The 24,014-nt window shown below is 45.3% G+C and overlaps 1 protein-coding gene across 2 annotated transcripts; it reads left to right on the top strand.

The window, feature by feature from the left end:
- The first annotated feature begins 8 nt into the window (after window positions 1-8).
- ACOX1 (acyl-CoA oxidase 1) lies at window positions 9-24,014 on the top strand. 2 transcript variants are annotated; one of them, XM_080924531.1, is made up of 14 exons: window positions 9-207; window positions 430-589; window positions 14,063-14,223; window positions 15,580-15,687; window positions 16,042-16,161; window positions 16,489-16,604; window positions 17,310-17,479; window positions 18,365-18,527; window positions 18,915-19,105; window positions 21,325-21,504; window positions 21,621-21,726; window positions 21,976-22,119; window positions 22,251-22,457; window positions 23,099-24,014. In XM_080924531.1, the coding sequence occupies exons 1-14, from the start codon at window positions 99-101 to the stop codon at window positions 23,147-23,149; spliced, it is 1,986 nt and encodes a 661-aa protein (XP_080780657.1). In that variant the 5' UTR covers window positions 9-98; the 3' UTR covers window positions 23,150-24,014. The 2 variants fall into 2 exon arrangements, with proteins under 2 accessions (XP_080780657.1, XP_080780658.1); XM_080924532.1 differs by lacking the exon at window positions 14,063-14,223 and adding an exon at window positions 8,054-8,214.

Here is a 24,014-nt window from a genome sequence, read left to right as displayed (position 1 = left end):
GCCCGGGCGCCGCCTGAGCTTCGGACACAGGTTGTTGTTGCTTTTGGTGTCTGTCACTTCTGTCACCACCACCTCTGTCACCAACACTGGTTTCCGTCATGAACCCCGACCTGCGCAAGGAGCGGGCCGCCGCCACCTTCAATCCGGAGTTGATCACGCACATCTTGGATGGCAGTCCGGAGAACACCCGGCGCCGTCGAGAAATCGGTGAGGAGAGTAATCGGTGGAAGACCAGGCCTCTCTCTTCTACTAAACTAGGCGAAAGGTCCCCGTGAATGGGGATTTGGGGCCTTTGGAGTTTAGGGGAAACCGGAACCCCAACTTCAATAGACGTCCGGTGGCAGGATTGGCAGGGGATCGTCCTCCGTTCTAATCTGCTGGGATTCTGGGAGGGTGAATGTCTCTCTTGATGTCATTTAACTCTTGCAGAGAACTTGATTCTGAACGACCCAGACTTCCAGCATGAGGACTATAACTTCCTCACTCGAAGCCAGCGTTATGAGGTGGCTGTTAAGAAGAGCGCCATCATGGTGAAGAAGATGAGGGAATTTGGCATCTCAGACCCCGAAGAAATCATGTGGTTTAAAAAGTAGGTGTACCTTAGCACATTAGTGTATGCCCAAGCTACAGCTGCAGTCTGGGGTGGTCTTTTTAATCTTGCATGGCATTTAAAGGCTTAAATTGAACATTCCATGATTCAATTTTATGTGTGAAAAATAATACTACTTTTGCATCTAGATCTTTTTAGTGGGATAGGGTGGTTTATTTGTAAAATGCCAATAGTGAACGGTTGTGCCCCAAAATGTTTTTAATTAAAAAAAAATTTAAGGGCTGGTAAGGTGGCCACCCTAGCCTAATCATGATTGCAATTCTCAGAACCCACATTGTAGAAAGAGAGTCACCTCCCTCAGATTGTCCTCTGACATTTGCTGGAGGTGGCTTTGTACCCCACACACAATACAATTTAAATTTAATTAAAAAAATTCTTTTTGAACTGGGCCAAGGTGACCCATGGCTTTAATCCCAGCACTCCTGAGGAGGCAGAGGCAGGCTGATCTCTGATTTTGAGACCTGGTCTGCAGAGCCAGTTCCTGTTTGTTCTGTCTGTGCCTGTCTGCAGGACAGCCCAGATTACACTGTGAGGTTGTGAGAGAGAGTGGACCAGGGGCAGAACAAACACCAGTGAAGCCCTGCAGGTCAAGGGCGGAGACGGGCAAGCAAATAATCAAAAAGCCATTTGTTCCAAGCATCCCGGAGAAAGTTAATTAAGTGCAAGGTGAACATGAACTTTGTAAGAAAACTTCCTGATAGCAGGGGTGTGGCTCAGTGGGACACAGGTTGCCTAGTGTCACAAGGCTGTAGGTTTAATGCCCAGCACTGAAGACACACACACACACACACACACACACACACACACACACAAAGATGAGAGTGGATTAGGGGAGAAAGAGACCACTGGTTTTCCAAGGAGCTGTAGTGACAAGGCCAGACATTTAAATGTTTTAGAACATTAGCAGATTCTGTTTTTATGTCATGGGTATTCTGAGTATAGAGTAATAGGAAATGTGAGAGTCTGTGGAGAGCCCGTCAGACCTCAGAATGAGCTTGATATTCTCAGAACCTCACATTGTCGGATGTAATGATGGCAATTCCTCATGGTTGTCCTGCCTGGAAAACCCGCCTTAGTCCTGCTGTGGAGGAAAGCAGCTTTGTCCCGGACACTCGTTCTGTGGCACTTTGCGGTTACATATGAGGGGGCTGGAGACATGGCTCAGGGGTTAAGAACACTGTCTAATCTTCCAGGAGACTCAGGTTCAATTCCTACTACTCACATGTCAGTTCGTAACTGTCTGTAACTCCAGTTCCAGGGGATCTGATACCCTCACAGAGACATACATGCAGGCAAAACACCAGTGCACATAGAATAAATAAATCACTTTTAAAAGAACTTTAAAAATTATGTATAAAGACCCTCCTCAACCCTTAGCCTTTTTAAAAAAAAGCTTTATTTATTATGTATACAGCGTTCAGCCTGCATATATGCCTGCAGGCCAGAAGAGGGCACCAGATCTCATAGGTAGCTGTGAGCCACCATGTGGTTGCTGGTAATTGAACTCAGGACCTCTGGAAGAGCAGACAGTGCTTGCTCTTAACCACTGAGGCATCTCTTAAGCCCAACCCTTAGCCTTAATAGTCATTCTAGCACGGGTCATTGCCTGCAGCGTCTCTGCTGTTCTGAGCACTTCTTTGGGGTTTTTACATAGTAAAGGGACTCTCCAGTAGTTCATTAATAAAGATAAAGTTGGGAGGCTGGAGCTGTACCTCAACAGTAGAGCCCTTGCCTAGGATGCACAAATACCTTAGTTCAAAACCCAGCATAAAAAAATAAATAGATAGAGAGATAGTAAATGGGGTCAGTCAGCTGTTAAGAGCACCAAGACAGCAACTGTTAAGAGACAGGTTAGGAAGCAGCTGTTAAGAGATAGGTTAGTCTTGAAGTCATTACATAGTCCAAGCTAGTCTCTGAGTCCAAATATTCTTTCTGTCTCAGCCTCTTAACTACTGGGGTTACAGATGTGAGTCACCCTGCCTGGCTTAAAAAGATTAAATGCTATTAAGAATATGGTTTCAAGAACTAATATAAATATTGCAAGCCCTGTCCTCCTGTGGTAATGGTTACTTCTTTTTCCTTGGAGCTATAGATGCAATGCATTTACACAATGAAATGGTTTGCTCTGTTCCTTAGGCCTTCCTCAGAACTCCACTTAATCTTACTAATCAGAAATACTAGTTTAACGCATGTTAACTTGTGCCTGTAATCTAAGTACAAGAGAGGTGAGGAGGCAGACCAAAGCCGTCCTTACGCATATCCAGTGTGAGGACAGTTCAAGCCACATATACAAGTTTTAGTTTTTCAGCAGGCCAAATCTGAAGTTTGACACGCCAACTTTCCAATACTTACCTTTGTTTCTAAGGCTTTATGTGGGATTTGAGTAAATCCTAGGAAGGTGTTACGAAATGAACTGAGGTGGGTTCCCAAACAAAAATTGCCAAGATTTTATACCTTCTCAGGACATCATGGAGGAGTGCTGTTTTGTTCGGTAGAGTGGATGACACAGCATGTTTCATAACCCTTGTTACTCCATGACATGCCACCAGACTCAAGTGAGGTCACAGAGACCTAGAACAAAGTCCATCCTTTGGGCTGGGCCTTGTTTTCACATGAAATCCTAGCGAAAAGCTTCGGTGCCCTTTGAAATGAGAGGTGTTCCTAGGATGTGACAGGGACATCTGTTTAAGTTGGGGGAGGAGACCGGAGGTTAGTCTTGGTAGTGACTGCTGTCAAGGCTCTCTGTGAGTATAGAGGCCCATCTGCTTCTGGACCTCTGACTGCAACTCAGCATCAGAATTTTCTGTACCACCAAGAACAACTTAGCATTATTCTTTCTAGCCCAGTTTCTTTTTTTTTTCTTAATTAAAAAAAAAAGATTTATTTATTATATATAAGTACACTGTAGCTGTCTTCAGACACACCAGAAGAGGGCATCAGATCTCATTGCAGATGGTTGTGAGCCACCATGTGGTTGCTGGGATTTGAACTCAGAACATCTGGAAGAGCAGTCAGTGCTTCTGACCACTGAGCCATCTCTCCAGCCCCATCCTCCTTCTTTTAAGGCTTCTTTTTAAAAAATCTGTTCATCTATATTCTGTATATGTTGGTATTTTGCTTGCATGTATGTCTGTGTGAGGGTATTAGATCCCCTGGAACTGGAGTTACAGACACTTGTGAGTTGCCATGTGGGTGCTGGGAATTGAGCCCAGGTCCTCTGTAAAAACATGGAGTGCTCTTAACCACTAAGGCATCTTTCCAGCCTCTACTGTTTCTTTTTAAGACAGGGTCTCTTATGTCTTGTTTGGGGTTTCTCTTCTTTTTTTCAATGTGTTACTTTTACAGAATTGATTTTTTAAATATTTGATGTGAATGGATGTTTGCATGCATGTTTGTTTATATACCACTTTCTTGCCTGGTGCCAGAGGGGCTCAAAAGCATGTGGGGTCCCCTGGAACTGGTGTTACAAATGGTTGTGAACTACCCTGTAAGTACTCGGAACTGAAGCCACGTCTTCTGGAAGAGCAGCCAGAGCTTTTAACTGCTGAGAGTCCTCTTTCACCTGATTTACAGATGGAGTCTTATTTGCAGGTCACGTTATCCTTGGACTTTTGGAAATCCTCTTGCCTCAGCTTATTGAGTGCTTTTTTTTAAAGATTTATTTATTTCATGTATATGAATGCACTCTCCTGTCCTCAGACACACCAGAAGAGGGCGTCGGATCCCATTACAGATGGTTGTGACCCACCGTGTGGGTGCTGGGAATTGAACTCAGGACCTCTGGAAGAGCAGTCACTGCACTTAATCGCTGAGCCATCTCTTATTGAGTGGTTTTGACGTACCATTTGCTCTCAAGTTCAACAAGGGTCGGTTGGGTTTTTAGAACTGATGCATCGAGGCTGGTAAAAGTACACATCAGTTGATGGAGCACTTAGCATTTTTGAGGTCCTGGAGTCTATTCCCAGTTCCTATGTTAATTAATTAAACCTGATTTCTCAACAAGCATCTGCAGGAGGAATTAAGCATTATTAAAATATAAAGTCAGATTTTATTCGTTGTCTTCTTTTCTTTTGATGAGCATAGGGTCTCCCTATGGCAGGACTTTCTTGGATCCAGCAGAGGTGTAAATAGGATGTAGAGACGTCACACGGTTTAAAGCTTAGACCTTTAGGGCAGTCTCCCAGCTACTGTCAACATAACCATCCTGGCCATGACCTGTCAGTCACGTGGCTTGTTCTGTACCTCTTTACTCCACTGTTCCCTCTGTCCATTCTGTGTCTGTTTCCCAGGATCCCTCCTTTCTGCCTACCTCCCCTTGAAGTTCTGCATTCCACTTCCTGCCCAGCTGTTGGCCATCTGCTCTTTATTGCCGCCAATCAGATTCAATTCTAGATTGCCTCAGACTGGTGAGGAAGTATTAATATTTATAAAATATGAGGCCATTGATAGGCCATAGAAATAACAATACCAAGGTCCTGCCTGCATTTAGCTCTTTGCTGGTCCAGAGACACACCTTTGCCCAGTGCGCCCCAACATCTCCCTACGTAGCTTAAGCATTCACTTCCTCCCATCCTCCCACCCCCATCCCAGCTCTAGATGTTTGGATTCTCAGGTGCACACCACCACTCGTAGCTGCAGTTTGTTCTTTGGCTAGATTTCTAGTGGTTTAGAGAAGGGGAAGCAACAAAAATTGTAATTAAAGAAAAACAATAGCATATGTGTCTTATTTGTCTCCTCCTCCTCCCAGTCAGGGTCTCTGCAGGCCTGCCTGGAGCTCACTGTGTAGAACAGGCTGCCTTTGAACTCTTCGGTTGTCTGCCTGCCTCTCTGCCTTCTGAGTACTAGGCTTGTAGAACAGGCTGCCATGCCCAGCTCCTCTCATTTTGCACAGGAGCTTTTGGGTTAATATCTTTATAATTACGTTTTCCAGTTTTCAGAGTATTTTACTGAATTGCTCAGCCTTTTTGGTTCATTCATGGAAATGTGGCTTTATTATGTATTCACCAATTTTGGCTCCTCAATTACTCAATTACACCTTATTTCTTAGAACTTCCTGTGTTTTCTCCATCCATCCATCTATCATCCATCCATCCATCTGCAAGGGAATGGAGAGAATGTGTGTGACTACGTGGTGATTTTAGTGAGACTCAGATACTTTAGGACGCTGTGCGAGTCTTACCTTGGCGGTGATGTAAGCGTCTGTCCCTCTATTGGTGCTTAGCTTCTCTCTCCTCCAGTTTCCCATCTGGTTTTTGCTTTGTAGCCCAGACTGTCTTCAAACTCTAGGTCCTCCTGCCTCAGCGCCTTGCTGCTTTCCTGAGGTTATAAGCAAGTTCCACCCCAGCTTCCAGTTTAAAACAGTTGATGAGATGTTACAGAGATCAGAGACAAAAGGCACTTCATCATTTGGGGCTTTTTATTATCATCTATGTACTGTTTGCTTTGTTTTTCAAGATAGGGTTTCTCTGTGTAGGCCTGCCTGTCCTGGAACTCTCTGTAGACCAGGCTGGCCTCAGACTCACAGAACTCTGCCTGCCTCTACGTCCCAAGTGCTGGGATTAAAGGCAGCTGCGAACTCCCTCTCATCTGTGTACTTAGGTTGGCTACTCAGTTATCTCACCGGCTTTAGGGCGTTTGTGTCCAGCATGCCCGAAAAGTGAGTTATTTGTTTTGCTAGGCAGTGAACACAGTGTCTTCTGCTCGACAGAGCCAGGCAAAGCATCCTGCCCCAGCTGAAAAGTGACCTTTCTGCCCTAACCCCACAACTGAGGCGGCAGAGCAGGGTGGTCGGTCACTGAGCATCATCTGTTAACGGTCCCCAGGACCGAGGAAGCTGCTGAGCTCATTTGTGTTGAGTCAGCATCCATGTCTCGGAGTGGCTGTGTTGATGGAAAGCAGAGTCCAGGGCTGCTTTGTGTGGTGTTTACATCTGAAGTGGAACAGCAGGCAGTTGCTGTGTGTGCTGTTGTTGCTTTACAGCGATGAGCTCCGTGGAGTGACAGCCTTCTCTTCCCACCATAGTCAGTCCAGGCTCTGCTCCTTGTGAAGCCCACTTAGGTGACACATCATTGGTATTTCAAGTTCTCTCGTTGCACAATGGGCGAAAATATAAGGCAGACCCTTAGGGAACCTGTGGGAAGCACGTGACTGGTATGCTTAATTTGTGTCTTCACTGTTTCATGGGTTCTGTTTTCTGAAAAGGCAGTCGAGGGCCAGATTCCAGCATCACGTGCAGTTTCCTTAATGTGAAGCAGTGCTGGCTGGCCACTGCTCACCGTAGATGCCCTGGAGACATTTAAAGATTCGTGATCCTGCCCTGAGATACGTACTTATTCCCCAAGGCACTTGCTTAGGTCACCTGGGCAGAGACTGTTATACTCCTCACATCAGGCCCAATGGTGAGTGCAAGTAACCCCAACGCTTGGGCCTAATGGGTGAGGATTCCCAGGAATATAAGGCTACACTGAGCCATAAAATACATTCTGTGTCAGCCAGGCTTAGGTAGTGAGACCCTGTCTCAAAATTTTATTTTCTTCAAATCGATTATTTTCTGTTTGTTTTTTTTTTTTAACAGCTCTATAAAGAATGTTTTGTGAAGTTCCTTTTTTTCTTTTAAGGTTTATTTATTTACTTATATGAGTACACTGTAGCTGTTATCAGACACACCAGAAGAGTGCATTGAATCGAATTACAGATGGTTATGAGCCACCATGTGGTTGCTGGGATTTGAACTCAGGACCTCTGGAAGAGCAGTTGGTGCTCTTAACCACTGAGCCATCTCTCCAGCCCCCTTTTGGAGTTCCTTAACTTCAAAGCAAGTTAAACCTGAAAGTAACACAAAAGTTAGTCACACTGACTCAGAACAGCAAGCCAGTCAGGCCAGAGGAACAAATGAAGTCCATTGATTTAGATAAGTGTAGAATTTATACAAGACTTCTTCTTAAAAAGCAAAACTAGAAGTCTTGGGTTGTGTCAGGGGTGGAAGTAGACTGAGCCTGCCTGAGATGCTTGGTCCATCCCTAGCACCAGGGAAGAAACAAAAGGAATCTGGCCCTGAGGTGATGGGAGGGCAAAGAGATGCTGCAGGAGATCTTGCTCTTGGCTTGTAAAGTAGTAAATTTTACATTTCATTTAATAGAAGAGGTCTTCAGTTTTCCATCCTGAGGGGCAAGAGTTTTTGTCAAGAATGTGAGGTCAGGGACAAGCAAAGTGGCTCAAGGTGCTTACCACAACGCTTGACAGATCGGGTGGGGTTTCTGGAAAGTAAAGGTGGAAAGACAGCTGTTGTACACAGCTGTCCTCTGCCCTCCACATGTGTGCTGTGGCACACACACGCATACACACACACGTGCACACACACCCTAATAAAGTGATAATAAGAGAATGTGTGGTGGACACAGTCTGTAGCGTGAGGCTGAGACGCTTTTCTTTTCTCTCCTGTAGACTACATTTGGCCAATTTTGTGGAACCTGTTGGCCTCAATTACTCCATGTTTATTCCTACTTTGCTGAATCAGGGCACCACTGCTCAGCAGGAGAAATGGATGCGCCCGTCCCAGGAACTCCAGATAATTGGCACCTACGCTCAGACGGAGATGGGCCACGGTCAGTCCACAGCTGAGGGTCCTGGGGTGACCACTTAACAAGTTCAAGAAAAGTGACTCCTGCCGTTGGATTTTTTTTTCTTCCTCTGTTGCTATGTGTTTGGGATTTTATTTTTTAAATTGTTGCATCAAAATCCAATTTCTCTTTCTGAGCTTATTTCCTCATAAATTAGATCTAGGGCTCTGATGAGAATCTTTAGTGTTGCTCCTTAAAGCTTGTCATTGTCACAGAGACCTACTGTTAACAGCTGCTATGCAGCTTGGAGAGATACTTTAAGGTATCAGAGTACCCAGCTATGTTGGCATGTGTAATTGTGAAGGACTCTGTTGGAAGTTCCTTTGAGTGTTGATGTCTCACCAGTGCCTAGAGGTGACATCATGGCTGTAACGACGCGGTGAAGGCAGGGGACTGTTGCTTGTGCATTGCCTGCTAGCTGCTCTAAGGTTTGTGAAACTAGCTGTTTGTCGTTAGTTCCTCGGTGAACATCTGTGCATCCTTCACTCCCAGTTGGTTAAATCCTTCCTAAACGCTTGGGGATATTCAGCAAGTTGTAGGCTTAGTGTGGAATAGGATTGTTTTCGGAGACAAAACTCATGGTAAGAGTGTATGTTTTAGCGTTTGTTTTTTGCTTTGATTTTTTAAGATGAGGTTGCCCTTGTTAGCCTGGGAAGTCTTCCTCCCTTGGCCTCCCTTGTTTTTCGATGGTTTAAGTTTGCACCACGAGCCCAACAGATGTGAGTGTTTTAGATTTGAGATAGCCTGCCTCATACTTCACTGCCATGGCAGAGGGACTGTGACGAGAAGTGAGTTAGTGAGGCATGGTAGAGCAGTCTTACAGCCCAGCAGGAAGATAGCAAGTTTGAAGTGAACCTGGACTTCAAGGTTAAACCCTCTCAAGAGAACCTTACAGGGTGTGCAGGGGCGGATGCTGAACAAGTCTGCATTATAATGTCCAGGGGACCACAGATGGTGTGTATGATCTATATCACACGCACCCAAGGCTGTATTCAGGATGCCAACACTGAGAGGGCAGGCCAGAGGGGAGAAAGCTATAATATTGTGTCTTCCTTTCTGGAAGTACCGACCTGCATCCTTCATAGGAGGCCTTAGATGTGAAGTACAAGGAAGTTAATGTGTCTTTTTAGTCTTCTTGTTGGCTTAATGTTTCTGCTTTAAGTTTAGAGAGAGGACATACTGAAGACTTGAACTCTTAGCTGAGATGAGAAAGTAAACTCATACTTGTTCTAATTTGGGATATTTTCTTGTGTCTGAGTTAGTTCAGATGCATCTCTATAGAGCGCAGTCAGGGTGCAGTGGTAGAAGATTAAGTTTTGCTTCTTAGTGTTTTGTTCATTTTTGGTCTTTTCCACTCTGTCCTCATTCTGTCCTACAGGTGAAGAGGTCAAATCTATTGGTTAATTTGCATATGACAGTATTACCCAATAAAGAACAGGATAAAACAGTCTTTTCCCATCAAGGAAAAGAGAGATTCCTGTCAGTTTTGTCTTTTCTCTTTATGCCTTCCTGTCACTTCAGATGGACCAGGAAATGTTGACAGACCTGTTCCTAGGTCTGTGAGCCTCAAGCAAGGAGAGGGCTAGGCTAAGGAGGATGCTCTGCAAGGCCCTAGTGTTGAAGACACTGTGGGAATCAGGTCACAAAGCAGGTAGTCAATTGAAGATCCTGCCACTTGATAGGGACTGTGTCTTGTCATATTTCCCATTACTGCTTTGGTCTAAGAGGGTGAAGCCTCTGTAATACAGCGCTATCCTGGAAGACAGCCTGGCAGGCTCCTCTCTGAAGAAGCGTCCTTTCTCCTGTCAAACTTGAAAGATAGTAAAGTTGAGCTCATGAGTCTTTAATCCTCCTGCATTGTGTCTTCACTGCTGTCCCCTTGTCCTAGTCTGAGATGAGTTCCTGGATCCTGTAGGTTCCCATGAGTCCTGTGTCTTGGCTTTGGGTTATTGTAATTTTCTCAGCTTTATTCTGCCAGTCTGTCTGTCATTTGCCTTTGGTGCTGGGATGGAACCCAGTCTTTTTTTCTTTTTTAATATTTTATTTACTTTATGTACTGTATCTGTCTTCAGACACACCAGAAGAGGGCATCAGGTCTCATTACAGATGGTTGTGAGCCACCATGTGGTTACTGGGAATTGAACTCAGGACCTCTGGGAGAGCAGTCAGTGTTTTTAACCACTGAGCCATCTCCAGCCCAGGAACCCAGTCTTCTTCTTCTTCTTTTTCTTCTTTTTCTTCTTCTTCTTCTTCTTCTTCTTCTTCTTCTTCTTATTATTATTATTATTATTATTATTTTATTTATTTATTTATTTATTTATTTATTTTTCTTACAACTTTATTTAAAGAACCTGACGGAACCCAGTCTTAATGCTTGTTAGACAAGCACTTTGCCACTGATTGGAATCGTAGTCCCTCCTTGCTGCCATAACCTAATTTCTCTATAAGAGCAACACTTGCCTAGCACACAGGCCCTCAGTTCAACCCCCAGCACTGTAGTGGAGAAAGAAAGAAACTACATATACATAGATGTGTTCATAAACATATATAGTACTTGGGGTTATGCCTTTTGTCTGTTATCATCAGAAATGAATTACTTCATTGAAATCTTTATTTTTGAGCAGGCAGATTTCTGTAAGGTGGAAGCCAGCCTGGTTTACACAGTAAGTTCCAGGCTGATCAGGGCTACACAGTGAGACCCTGTCTCAAAAACAAAACCACCCAGATTTATTTTTGATTCTTTTGTGTGTGTGCCTGTGCATGCGCGTGCGAGCAGGTGCACGTGTGTGCTTGTGTTTGATTACAAGTGTGTTGGTATCCTCAGGAGTCAGAAAGCCATTCCCTGGAGCTAGAGTTACAGGAGTTGTGAGTCCTGGGTGACCCTGGGTGGTGTCCACATGGGTACTGAGACCTGAGCTCAGGTCTTGACAAAGCAACAAGTGCTCTTTCCAGCTCTCCAGCCTCTCCTTTGCTTTTTGTTTTGGGGAGCAAGCTGGCCTGGAATTCTCATCAGTCCTCACCTCTGCCTCTGCAGTACCTCAAAAGGTATAAACTGGGCTTGCTTCAACCTTTTCTTCCTCCTCCCTCACACAGCATTTGCCCTCCTAGGGTGCTAGCACCAGCCACTAACTTTGAACTCTGATTTCAGTTTGTCATATCCCCCCAAAATACTGCAGGGATTTGAGTTAGGGTTCTGGCAAAGCCTTTTATTTTCTTGGGAAGTAATTCTTTCCTGCTCCTCTCAGGCAGAAACTAGCTAACTTTTTCCTGTTAGTCAGACCTTTTCGAGGAGGGTGCTTGTGGGAGACAGGGCTTGTCACAGTCACTTTGTAGACCATCCTAGTCTCAGACTTGTGGGGCATTTCCTACCTGTTGAGATTATAAGCATGAGTCACCAGGTCTGGTTTTTCTTTGGATGGAACTCGGCTCCGTGCAGACTAGGTAACCAGTGTGCTAAAGGCTCAGCTGTGCTCCCAGCCAGAGCATCTTCCTGCCGATGGCTACCAGCCTGTCCAACTGTAGCCTATGGAAGGAGACTGAGGAGGCCTTGCTACATTAACAGCTGTAAAGAAAATGACTTTAACTTTGCCAAGTGAAGTGCTAATGCTTTATAACTTACAACGGATGACCTCACAGTAGTACGTGTCACTGTTGTGTGTCAGTAGAGAAGCTGTCATACTTTGTACATTCCTAAATGTTATCCACTGTGACGAATACTTAGTTTAGCTACAAGAGACATTCCAACAGTGTCTGCTTCTAGCACTTTCCTGCCTTCTCCAGTGTATTTGATGGCACAAGTGTCGTTCCTTCTGTGGCACCCTACACAGATACAAACGTTCCGAGTCTGAAGGGGATGGCTTCCAGGCTCCTCCTTCACCAGTCTCAGGTTGTTGGCAACACAGAACAGCTCTCCTGAAAGCAGAAAGCAGGGTGCTCCCAGCCCCCAGACTCCCTAGGTCAGGGTTACTGCTCTGGGGACCTGACTTTTTTTTTTTTTTTTTTTTTTTTTTTTTTTTTTTTTAAACTCCTTTTGGGAAGGGAGTGCTGAGAATTAAACCAGGTTCTAAGCCCACTGAGCATGAATTCTACCCTGGGTGTCACCCACACCCTGGTACCCTCCCCATCCCTATTTAAATCCAGGGCCTCCTGTGTGAGTTCTGGGTTTGGGTGTGGGGATTAACAGTGGCTTGGTTGTCTGTTTGTGACAGAACAGACTCAAGGTGCATTGTTTTCCCACTGTGATTCACTGCCATTCCCAGGATGGGCATTTTAAAAGCTTGCAGAGTTGATGAATGAAAAAGGCATCTTGGGGCTGGAGAGATGGCTCAGCAGTTAAGAACACTGGCTGCTCTTCCAGAGGTCCTGAGTTCAATTCCCAGTAACCATATGGTGGCTCTCATCCCTGCCTGTTATTCCAGTTCCAGGGTCTCAGGCACCTTCACACAGATAGTCAAAACACCAATGAACATAAAATAAAAATAAATTAAATATTAAAAAAAAGAAGAAAAAGGCCATTCAAGAATGCAATTTAGTAGGATCAGGGTGGGTGGGGAAAAAAAAAAAAAGAATGCAATTTGGTTGGGTTGGGTTGGCTTTTAAAGATAGGATTTTTCTACATGGCCCAATCCGTTCTTAAACTTGAATCCTTCTGCCTCTGCCTCCTGTGTGCTGGGATTACAGACGTGCACCATCACAACCAGTTCCATTGATTGGTTTCAATGTCTACAAATTCCTAGGGAGTCGCAAAAGCAGCACAAGAGTCTCCACAGACCTTTCACCCGCTCTGCCGCTCTGCCCGTGGCTACCCATTTGGGATTTCCAGTTTCTAAGGAACATGTGGATTTTGGATGTTCTCAACCCATATTGGACTTAAAGATTAAGCTCGATAACCAGAGACCAGAAACAGGACTAGGTTGCAGACCCTTGTCCTGGTCTGCCACCATCATTTTGATGCACATGGCTGTCCATTTTCCTTTATCCCCTATGAAGTGGGGGAGATTCACTGTGTCTCTTGTGAATGTTAGCTTGTGAGTGCAGCAGTTGCCCTGGAGAGGTCCTTGTAAGCCCTACTTGTCTCCTTCCCCCCCCTTAGGTGGAGCAAGCTGAGAGGATGAAAGGTATGTGGTCCAGGCTCATCTATAATAGCATAACAATGAAACACAGAGCCTGTCATTAGCAGCTATTGTGGTCATTGCTAGAAGTTGCTTGTCTTTAATCATTGCCATTATTGGGATGAAGAGCACTGTCAGTTTTTGTGTTAATTTGCTCCAGTAGATCCTGGCTGAATATTTGATCTGGTGAACTTGAATGGGTTGGTTATGTGAAGACTGGGTTTGTCCTACATATTTTCTGAGCGAACAGTATCCCAGTCTAGACCCTTCACTGAAATTGCATCCAGGAGAACCTTAGCCAGGGTTCATTTTTATCACTGTGAGAACTGCCGTGTTCTCCTGTTTCTGCCCCACCCAAGGGCACCTTTGTTCCCGTTCAGATCTCCTTTTCAAAATTATCATTTCCTTTCATTTAATTGCCAGGCCCGAGTCTTGCCATGTGCGTGTTGTTTTGGGCTATGTGGGTCTGGGTCTCCACTGCCCATCCCAGCTGCGTAAGAACAAAGCCACCGTTGGCTCTGCCATTGTAAGAAAGACAAACATTGTTGAGCATCATAAATAATACAGAAAAGGACAGTGCTCCCGTCCGTTATGAAGTGCACCCGATTGATTCATACTCACAGTTTTTTTTTTTCTCCTTCCCTGCTCTATCTGTTCGCTTCTCTGATTCTTACACCTGATGATACTTCCCTCAAATGCCCATCCTTGGTATTTCTTCGAAGCTCTGTGCACCGAGGGCATCCTGAGCCTTTGGACCTTCACTTGGGCATGTTCCTGCCCACCTTGCTTCACCAGGCCACCGCAGAGCAGCAGGAGCGCTTCTTCATGCCAGCTTGGAATTTGGAGATCACGGGCACTTATGCGCAGACAGAGATGGGTCATGGTACAGTGTGTTTAGTCTTCCTTCTGCAGGCCTAGGTGGGGCTGGAGGTGGCGATTTTTTTCATGGTCTCTGAATTGGTGTCTGTCCGCTGTTCATTTGCATCTGTCTGCTTTCTCTGTGTTCTGAGGAGGCCACGTGTGTTCTACCCAGCCTCCTTGATGCCGAATAGTATTTTATAGGTTCCTCAGAAGATGCAGCCTGTAAGGACAGTTCATCTTTACTGTGCTGTCTAATATGGCCCCAGGGGCTTCTTTACAGCAGAGTTTACTGACTGCCGGGTTTCTTCTGCTTTGAAAGCTGTGGCTCACAGACTGTTCATTCTGTAGCTCAGTTTGGAAATTTCTAGATGTTTCAGAGTGTTCAGTGAGGCCTCAAAGGTTCTCAAAGAACTTGTTAAAAAGGTCCTCAGCATTTATTTCAGTGTAGAATGCTACCCCATTTTTTAATAGTTCTTTTTCAAAGAATTACAATGTATAACAGTCCATCTCCAGCAACACAATAAGACTAAACAGAAACTTCCTCACTCATAAGCAACAAGCCCAGAGTGAGCCCAGGCCTTATTGGACCCATAAAATTATTAAAATGTTTTCAAATTCTTAGTTTCCACCTCAGTGGTCACTTTAGCATAAGTTGTATGGATGTGCAGAAAGTCTAACTGGCGTCTGCTTCTGTCACTCTGCTTAATGTCCCCGCAGTGCAGAGGTAAGAGTTCACTAGAGTCAGTGTTGTCAGGTTAAAACTTAGGAATAGGACCTAGTTTGGCAGGGTGGCTCTGTGGAAAGAACCAACTCGGCAGGTGACAGCTGACTCCCACAGATCGCTGTGGCTCATGTGTACACATGTCACAAATGTACACGGAGTAAATGTAGTTTTTGTTTGTTTTTGTTTTTGAGACAGGGTTGGTTTCTCTGTGTAGCCCTGGCTGTCCTGGAACTCACTATATAGACCAGCTGGCCTCGAACTCACAGAGATCCTCCTGCCTCTGCCTCCCAAGCACTGGAGTTAAAGGAGTGTGCCACCACTGCCCAGTGGAAATGTAATTTAAAAAAAAATGTAAAAGAACTGAGTTTAAAGGAAAGTAGGTATCTCTGTTACATAGAGGAACACAAGTTGCCTCTACATTTTTTTTGTGATTAGTCTCAATAAATCTGGCACATCCACTGAGCCACACTTACAAGTAGGATGTTCAGGACACCGCTGTTTTCGGCCTAGCAGGTACTGTCTAATGGAACAGTAACTGCAGTGCCTGTCACTCACATCTTGTATTTTGCTTCCCCTGAGGTCCGCCTGGTCTGTTTTTTTGGTCTTTTCCCTCTGTGTTATACTGTACTGAGGCCATGTGATCTCTTTCCTTAGGAACCCATCTTCGGGGCTTGGAAACCACTGCCACATATGACCCCAAGACCCAAGAGTTCATTCTCAACAGCCCTACTGTGACGTCCATTAAGTGGTGGCCTGGGGGTCGTAAGTGGATTCTTTTTTCTTTGAACATGTTTTGAATGTTTGTTGTTACTGCCTGAACATGTTGAGGACCTACGAGGTTGTGATGGAGATAGAGGGGGTTTATTGAAGAGAAGAAAGGCTTTCCCAGGGAAGGAAGTGAGGTAAAGAACAAAGACAGGTCCAGAACCAAAGTCTATATTGCACCAGAAAGTAGTAGAAATTAAAAAAAAAAAAAATTAAAGGACAAGAACATAACCAAATGTGATACATGCTTGTAATCCAAGTGCTCAGGACTTAGAGCTGGGAAGATCAGGAGGCGAGGCCCTACTTTGAGCAGAAACACACACTTCCTGATCCCTCTTCTTGCTCTTGCAGTTGGGAAGACTTCCAATCATGCAATAGTTCTGGCTCAGCTCATCACACAAGGGGAGTGCTACGGGTTACATGCCTTTGTTGTCCCTATCCGTGAAATTGGGACCCACAAACCCTTGCCAGGTAAGGATTGTTCATCTGATATCAAGGTAAAAATTAAAACTGCAAGGGGCTGGAGAAATGGCTTAACAGTTAAGAACACTGGCTGATCTTCCAGAGGACCAGCGTTCAGTTCCAACATTTACATGGTAGCCCACAACCATCTGTGACTGTAGTTGCAGGGGATTCAACACCCTCTTCTGGCCTCCTGGGGCATCAGGCATGCATGAAAAATACCCCCACATACAACAAATAATGAAAATAGGTGTAAGAAGTATAAGACACAGTTCAGGGAGCAGAGGGAGGCAAGGATTTCACGAGTATCACACTGCTTCCTGTTGTCTGTGGTAGGCATCACTGTCGGAGACATCGGCCCCAAATTCGGTTACGAAGAGATGGATAATGGCTACCTGAAGATGGACAACTACCGTATTCCTAGAGAAAACATGCTGATGAAATATGCCCAGGTCTGTTTGTTTACTTTTTTATTTTATTTTTATCTGGTAGTAGATTGTTATTGTTGAAGCAGGTTTTCACTGCGTATCCCAGATTAGCTAAGCTGAGGTCTGGAACAGTCCTTCCGGCCCAGTTGCAGAAGGTGATGATGGGCTTTTACTTCTGATAGTGACTTAGAAGCAGTTGGGATGTGTGTGTGTGTGTGTGTGTGAAGTCTCACCTACTTGGTGAACCTGTGGTTCTCAAGCCTTTAAGTAACTTAGAATCACCTGAAAGGCCAGTTAGACCTCAGATTATTAGCCAAGTATAGAGTGTACTTGAGAGGCAGGCAGAACTGAGTTCAAAGTCAGCCTGAGATAGCAAGCACATGTCTTTTTTTTTAAGACTTATTTTATTTATATAAGTACACTGTAGCTGTCTTCAGACACATCAGAAGAGAACATCAGATTCCATTACAGATGGTTGTGAGCTGCTGGGATTTGAACTCAGGACCTCTGGAAGAACAGTCAGTGCTCTTAACCACTCTCCAGCCCCAGTCCATGTCTTCAAATCTCTGACTCACAAGATCAGAATTGGGAGCTAAATTTAGTATTTCAGCAGGGTTGCCAGGTCCTAATGAAGCCAGGTTCCTTGCTATTCCAGGAAACACACATGGAGAATCAGTACATGGTCTCTTGGCCTCACAGAAAGACTCTTCAGCCTGTTTGTTTTTCCAGGTGAAGCCTGACGGCACGTATGTAAAACCTTTGAGTAACAAGCTGACATACGGGACCATGGTTTTCGTAAGGTCTTTCCTCGTGGGGAGCGCAGCTCAGAGTCTGTCCAAGGCATGCACCATTGCCATACGATACAGTGCAGTGAGGCGCCAGTCTGAAATCAAACGAAGGTGAGGGTGGGTTCTAAGATCTGCTTAGTGTTGAAGACTTTCCCTGACCCTGTTCCTAAGAGTATTAGGTATTAATCCAGGACCTCATGCACGCCAGGCGTTTTAAGGATATAGCAGTTAGCTTGCATGACAGGAGGAAGTAAGGGCAAGCAGGCTGCCTCTGTCATCTCCAAGATTGTGGTTAGAATGCAGTGTGCTGAGCCTTGTGGTAGGCTGGGCCTTTTATAGCATCCTCTTTACTTGTGAGCAGACCATTGGGTGTCTGGGTAGTTTGGAAATGTAGTTGTCTCAGTCATACTGGAAACACTGTGGCAGTTAGAGCACTGTCCTGATGTCAGTGCAGCAGAGTGAGTCAGAGCGTCACCAAGGGTGTGGTGCATGCCCTCAATCCTGGCATTTGGGAGGCAGAGGTAGGCAGATCTGAGTTTGAGCCAGCCTGGTGTACAGACTGAGTTCCGGGACAGCTGGCCTATGTAGGGAGGTCCTGTTTCAAAAAACAGAGAAAAAAAAAAAAAAAAGAAAAAAGATTATGACCTCACGGAGAGACAAACTGCCATTTTGAGTTGTGTGACTTCAGGCAGATTCCCTCACCTCTCATTTCCCCATTTGTAAGATGACAGCAGCGGGAACAGCATCTCACAGGGAGAGCCTGTGGAGAGGGCCTGTGGAGAGGGCCTGTGGGGAGGGCCTGTGGGGGGAGCATGGGGAGGGCCTGTGGAGAGGGCCTGTGGTGAGGGCCTGTGGGGAGGGCCTGTGGGGGGGGCCTGTGGGAGGGACTGTGGGGAGGGCCTGTGGGGAGGGCCTGTGCTCTTGCTATGTAGAACACTTGAACTGAAACCTGGAATGGTGCAAGTAAATAAACACTTCCTGTTTTTTCTCTGTCAGTGAACCAGAACCACAGATTTTGGATTTTCAAACCCAGCAGTATAAACTCTTCCCACTCCTGGCCACAGCCTATGCCTTCCACTTTGTAGGAAGGTACATGAAGGAGACCTACCTTCGAATCAACGAGAGCATTGGCCAGGGGGACCTGAGTGAGCTGCCTGAGGTATGCACAGGGTGCTTTTCTCACTTGCCCTACTGCCCCAGAGATACCCTTAGGTTTCATGTTTGCCTATGGCAAATGTCCAGAAGCTATCTGTTGGAATTTCCTGAAAGAAATTACATAATCCTGGAACTTTTTTTCATTAAGAGCTGACCAGATATCAAGGTGGGATTGTCATTCATAGAATTTAAAAGGAGGGAGATTACCATTTGTCCAAGTAGAGCCACCGAGAAAGCAGTGTGAGGTTATTACAGAGGGTCAGGTGGCTGCCTCCTGGGTTGTCGAGCACACAGCTTATTCTGACAGTGAGCAGCACACTTAGGACAGGATCTGTCTTCTTCGAAGGTAGGTTTGAAGCCAGGGTTCTCACGGCCTGTGCTTGTCCCGTAGCTTCATGCCCTCACCGCTGGGCTGAAGGCTTTTACTACCTGGACAGCCAATGCTGGTATTGAAGAATGTCGAATGGCCTGCGGTGGTCACGGTTATTCTCACAGCAGCGGGATTCCAAATATTTATGTCACTTTTACCCCTGCCTGCACCTTCGAGGGAGAGAACACGGTCATGATGCTTCAGACAGCCAGGTGAGAGTCACATCACTGGCTCCTCCCTCGCGCCTTCGTCACAGACTTGTGCTTCACTTTCTCACCATGAAAGACAGGCACGGTTTTGCTTCCATCCTGACTCACTTACCTTGTGGCTTGCCTTAGTCAGGGCCACTACTACTGTGATGAGACACCATGAACGGATTTTAAGTCATAACCTGTCCAGTTTCCCCAAGATCTCAGATTAATAGATACTACATATGTGAAACATAATTACAGTTTGAAAGTTCCCAAGTCTTTACCAGTTCAAATACTTTAAAAGTTTAGTCTCAAGCCTGTGAGATGGCTCAGCAGTTAAGAGCACTGACTGCTCTTCCAGAGGACCCAGGTTCAGTTTCCAGTACCCACATGGCAGCTTACAACTGTCTGTCACACCAAGATCTGACATCCTCACACAGACAGACATGCAGGCAAAACACCAATACACAAAATAAAATTTTAAAAAGTTTAGTCTCTGTAAAAATCCAAAATCTCTTAGAAATTCAAAGTCTCCCAACAGTGAGCTCCTATAAAATTGAAAGTAAGCTAAATCCTTTCTTACTAAGGAGGAAGAACCAGGCCATAGTCACAGTCTGAACACAGCAAACACAAGCTCCAGCAGATAAACAGTTTAATGCCCAGTGTCTGGGATTCCCTCAGGCTCTTCTGGGCTCCTCCAAGTGGCTTGGGTCCCTCCAGCTCGTCCCCTGCAGCACACACAGCTGCTCTTCTAGGCTCCAGCTGGCTCCACTCCACTGCTGTTGGCATTCTCTTGGTCATCCCATAGCAGTGGCATCTCCAAAATGTTGGAGTCACTTGCTGAAACTGGGCTGCACCTTCACCATTAGCCTCTCCTGGGCTCTACTCAGGGACTTTAGCTTTGTCACACAGTGCCAGACCTCAGCCGTTCCATGACCCCTTCCTGCCTTCAAAGTCACCACCTGGGTGACTCTTAAACTACCAAGTCAGCTTCCAGCACAAAGCACAGACCAACCCTGAGGAAACACCTCCCAGAAGGTTCACCTCAGTGATGCTGGCCTCTTCTTGATCACAGCTGAGTCTTCAGCCCCAGCTGACCAGACACCACAGACTTTTCTCATACAATGTGTGTAGAGTCTTTGCGTCTCTCCAAACCATCACAAGCTAGGCCTCCGTCGTCCGCCCTGCTCCCCACATCCTCACTGTCCAGGCTCCTACAGAACAGGAGTTCACTGAGCTCTCAACCCTCAATGGCTTTTCTAGATCAAAGTTCCACAATCCTTCTATAATCCTTCCAAAAACACGTGGTCAGATCTCTCACAGCAGTAGCCCACTGTCCTGGTACCACCTTCTTTCCTGGTTAGGGTTTCTGTTGCTGTGATGAGACACCATGACCAAGACAACTTGAGGAAAGGGTTTATTTGGCTTACACTCCCCTTTCACTGTTCATCATCAGAGGTCAGGACAGGAACTCAAGCAGGGCAGGAACCCGGAGGCAGGAGCTGATGCTTTCTTGATCTTTCCTCCTGACTTGCTCGATCTGCTTTCTTTTGTTTTATTTCATTAATCTATTTACTTTACATCCTAATAAAAGTTTCTCTTCTTCTCCTCCCAGTCATTCCCTCTTACCTCCCCTCATCCCTTCTTCCCTTTTTCCTCCTTGGCATAACAAGCTGCAGTAGGACTAGGCACATCTTCTTCTTTTGTAACCTGCTTTCTTATAGAAGCCAGAGGTGACCCCCACAATGGGCTGGGCCCCACATCAATCACTAATTAAGAAAATGCTCTAGAGCAGTGCTTCTCAACCTTCCAAGTGCTGCGACCCTTAAATGCAGTTCCTCGTGCTGTGGTGACCCCACGCATAAAATTATCTTCATCACTACCTTGTAACTAATTTTGCTACAGTTATGAAACATTACACAGATGTGTGTATGCATGTGCATGTACATGTGCATGTGTGTGTGTTTTCCAATCATCTTAGGCCATCCCTGTGAAAGGGCTGTTCAACCCCAAAAGGGTCATGATCCCTAGGTTGAAGACTGCTGTTCTACAAGCTTACCTACAGCCCAGCCTTGTGGAGACATTTTCTAAGTTCCTTTCTTTCAGATGACTCTAGCCTGTATCAAGTTGACATAAATTTAGCCAGCACATGGTCACCCTAGCAAATACCAAGTGTCTGTCATGTAGTGCGAAGTCATTTCAGTAGAGTTGCTAAAAGCGTGTGCTCTGGTGGTTTCTAGGTTCTTGATGAAAATCTATGAGCAGGTGCAGGCAGGGAAGCTGGTGGGTGGCATGGTGTCATACTTGAATGACCTGCCGAGTCAGCGGATCCAGCCACAGCAGGTGGCAGTCTGGCCAGCTGTGGTGGACATCAACATCTTGGACAGCCTGACTGACGCCTACAAGCTCCGTGCAGCCAGGTAAGCCCCCCGTCATGGGCAAGAGGCCGGCTGTGGGGGACCTTCTGGATGGGGCCAGGTAGAGCTGTGACAACCAGGGTTTGCTCAGCTCTCTGCTCTTCTTTCTTGTTTAACAGATTGGTAGAAATTGCTGCAAAAAACCTTCAGACTCACGTGAGTCACAGGAAGAGCAAGGAAGTCGCGTGGAACTTAACTTCTGTCGACCTCGTTCGGGCAAGTGAGGTCAGTGATAGCCTCTTCCCTCACCCCGCTCTGCTGCCCTGCCATAATCCTGGGTCACTGTTCAACCCCCAAAGGGTCATGATCCCTAGCTTCCTTTTGAGACTGGCCGGTCGGAATGCAGCAGGATGCTAACACTGACCTCCAGCTCCTGCGGTTCTGCTTCAGCTTCCCAAACGCTGGAATCAGAGGCATCAGCACCACACCCTCCTTCCCAAGGATTCCCACACCCTCCATTTCCCTTTCTTCTAGGCACACTGCCACTACGTGACCGTTAAGGTCTTTTCAGATAAAATCCCCAAGATTCAAGATAAAGCCGTCCAAGCTGTGCTGAGGAATCTGTGTCTCTTATATTCTCTCTATGGGATCAGTAAGAAAGGAGGAGATTTTCTTGAGGTCAGTGTTTTTGAAACAAGTCTTTGTGTGTGTGCTTGTTGTTGGGTTTAACAGTTGTCTATCTTATAGTCCTCTGTGTGTGATTTGTCTGCTCTCTACTTTTATTCATTCATTTTATTTGTTTTTCTTAGGGGAACATCATCACAGGGGCTCAGCTGTCACAAGTAAACAGTCGGATACTGGAGTTGCTCACACTAATCCGTCCCAATGCTGTTGCTTTGGTGGATGCCTTTGACTTTAAGGACCCAACACTTGGCTCTGTTCTCGGCCGCTATGATGGGAATGTGTATGAAAACTTGTTTGAGTGGGCCAAGAAATCCCCACTGAACAAAACAGAGGTAAGGCTATCAAAAGCATCGTCCAAGCTTCTGAATTTTTTCATTTAATTTTGTGTAGGTGCTAGGCAAAAGACTTTGTATACTCTAACTCCAGGAGATCAAACACTCTTTCTGACTTCCAAGGACACCCAAAGGAACATACTAACAAACAGCCACACACATAAATAAATGGTAACATTTAATACATTTATTTATTTAGATAGTGTCTCAAAACATGATTTCTCTGTGTAGCCATGGCTGTCCTGGAGCTGTCTCTGTAGACCTCCCTCCTGGGTGATAGCATTAAAGGAATACAACAACACCCAGCTTTTAATTTTCTTAAAAATAAAGGCCAGGAACAGTGAGTGGTGCACACCTTTAATTCTAGTGTGTGGGAGGCAGAGGCAGGTGGATCTCTATGAGTTTAAGGACAGCGATGTCTACAGAGTGAGTTCCAGGACAGTCAGGGCTACACAGAGAAACCCTGTCTCAAAAAAAAAAAAAAAGAAAAGAAAAGAAAAAGAAAGAAACACAAAAATATTTGAATTTGTTTTTGTATAAGGCTGATATATTTTTTCAATTAAAAGTTTTGGTTTTTTTTTTAAGAAAAATGTTAATTTACCAAGAACGTACCTTCCTCACAGTCTCCTCTTTCCCTGTAGGTCCACGAATCTTACTACAAGCACTTGAAGCCCCTGCAGTCGAAGCTTTGAAATTTTCCCTGGGACAAGTCTGAGCTCCACAAAGCAGCAGAAAAATCTCTCCTTGATTCACCAATCCTTGTGAAATCGTCATCAAATTTGTGTAGTTATAGAGCAAATGATGGGTTGACCTTTTTCTCTATATAAGTAAAGAGAAATGAACAGACTTTAGAGAAATTGAGCACTTTAAGTGCAGTCACGCAGAGACTTAGGAACTCAGAAGGCTTCAGAGCTGTGGCCTGACTTGGTTTATTTGTACTGCTGCTAATCTCAGTAGGCCTTGACTCTGGGGGATTAACAGAGTTTTAACTACTAAATACTTTATTATTTTCACATTTCTACTGCTAATCACTGGATATATGTTTTTTAAAGCAAAGGTGTTATATAGAATAGGACTTTACTGTCTTTCCTGCCTACCACCTTCTGATCTACCACTAAGAACAGTTTGGGGGCCCGAAACTAATAGAAACCCTGATGTGGGTGTGCGGCTATTACATATGCTGCTGCTGCCTGCTGTGTGAGTGTGTCACCCCTATTAACTGTCACATAGTCAACAAGAGGACTTCTCCAACACGCACCCACCAAGAAACCAGAGCTCTGGATGGGAGGAAGCACCCATTCCAGGCTCAACCTTCCTGGTAGTGGCCTTTGACCCACTTTCTGACACAGTTAAGTCACTTTTCTTTACCTCCAGGCTTCCGGTCATTGCCTGGACTTCAATCATGGTAGCTGAGCTTCCCTTTCTTGCTTGCCTTCTCCTAAAAGAAATGATAGAGACAGTAACCAGTCTTTCCTCATAGATTAAGTATATGCCCTCAGCTATGGTATTACTGTATTTTGGTGACTTTGTTAAGTAAATTTCCTGGGACAATCTGGT

Source organism: Micromys minutus (genome assembly GCF_963924665.1).
Source record: "Micromys minutus genome assembly, chromosome: 10".
NCBI classification, from domain to species: Eukaryota; Metazoa; Chordata; class Mammalia; order Rodentia; family Muridae; genus Micromys; species Micromys minutus.
Note: the sequence above shows the minus strand (reverse complement) of the source record. Positions and strands in the feature narration are given on the sequence as shown.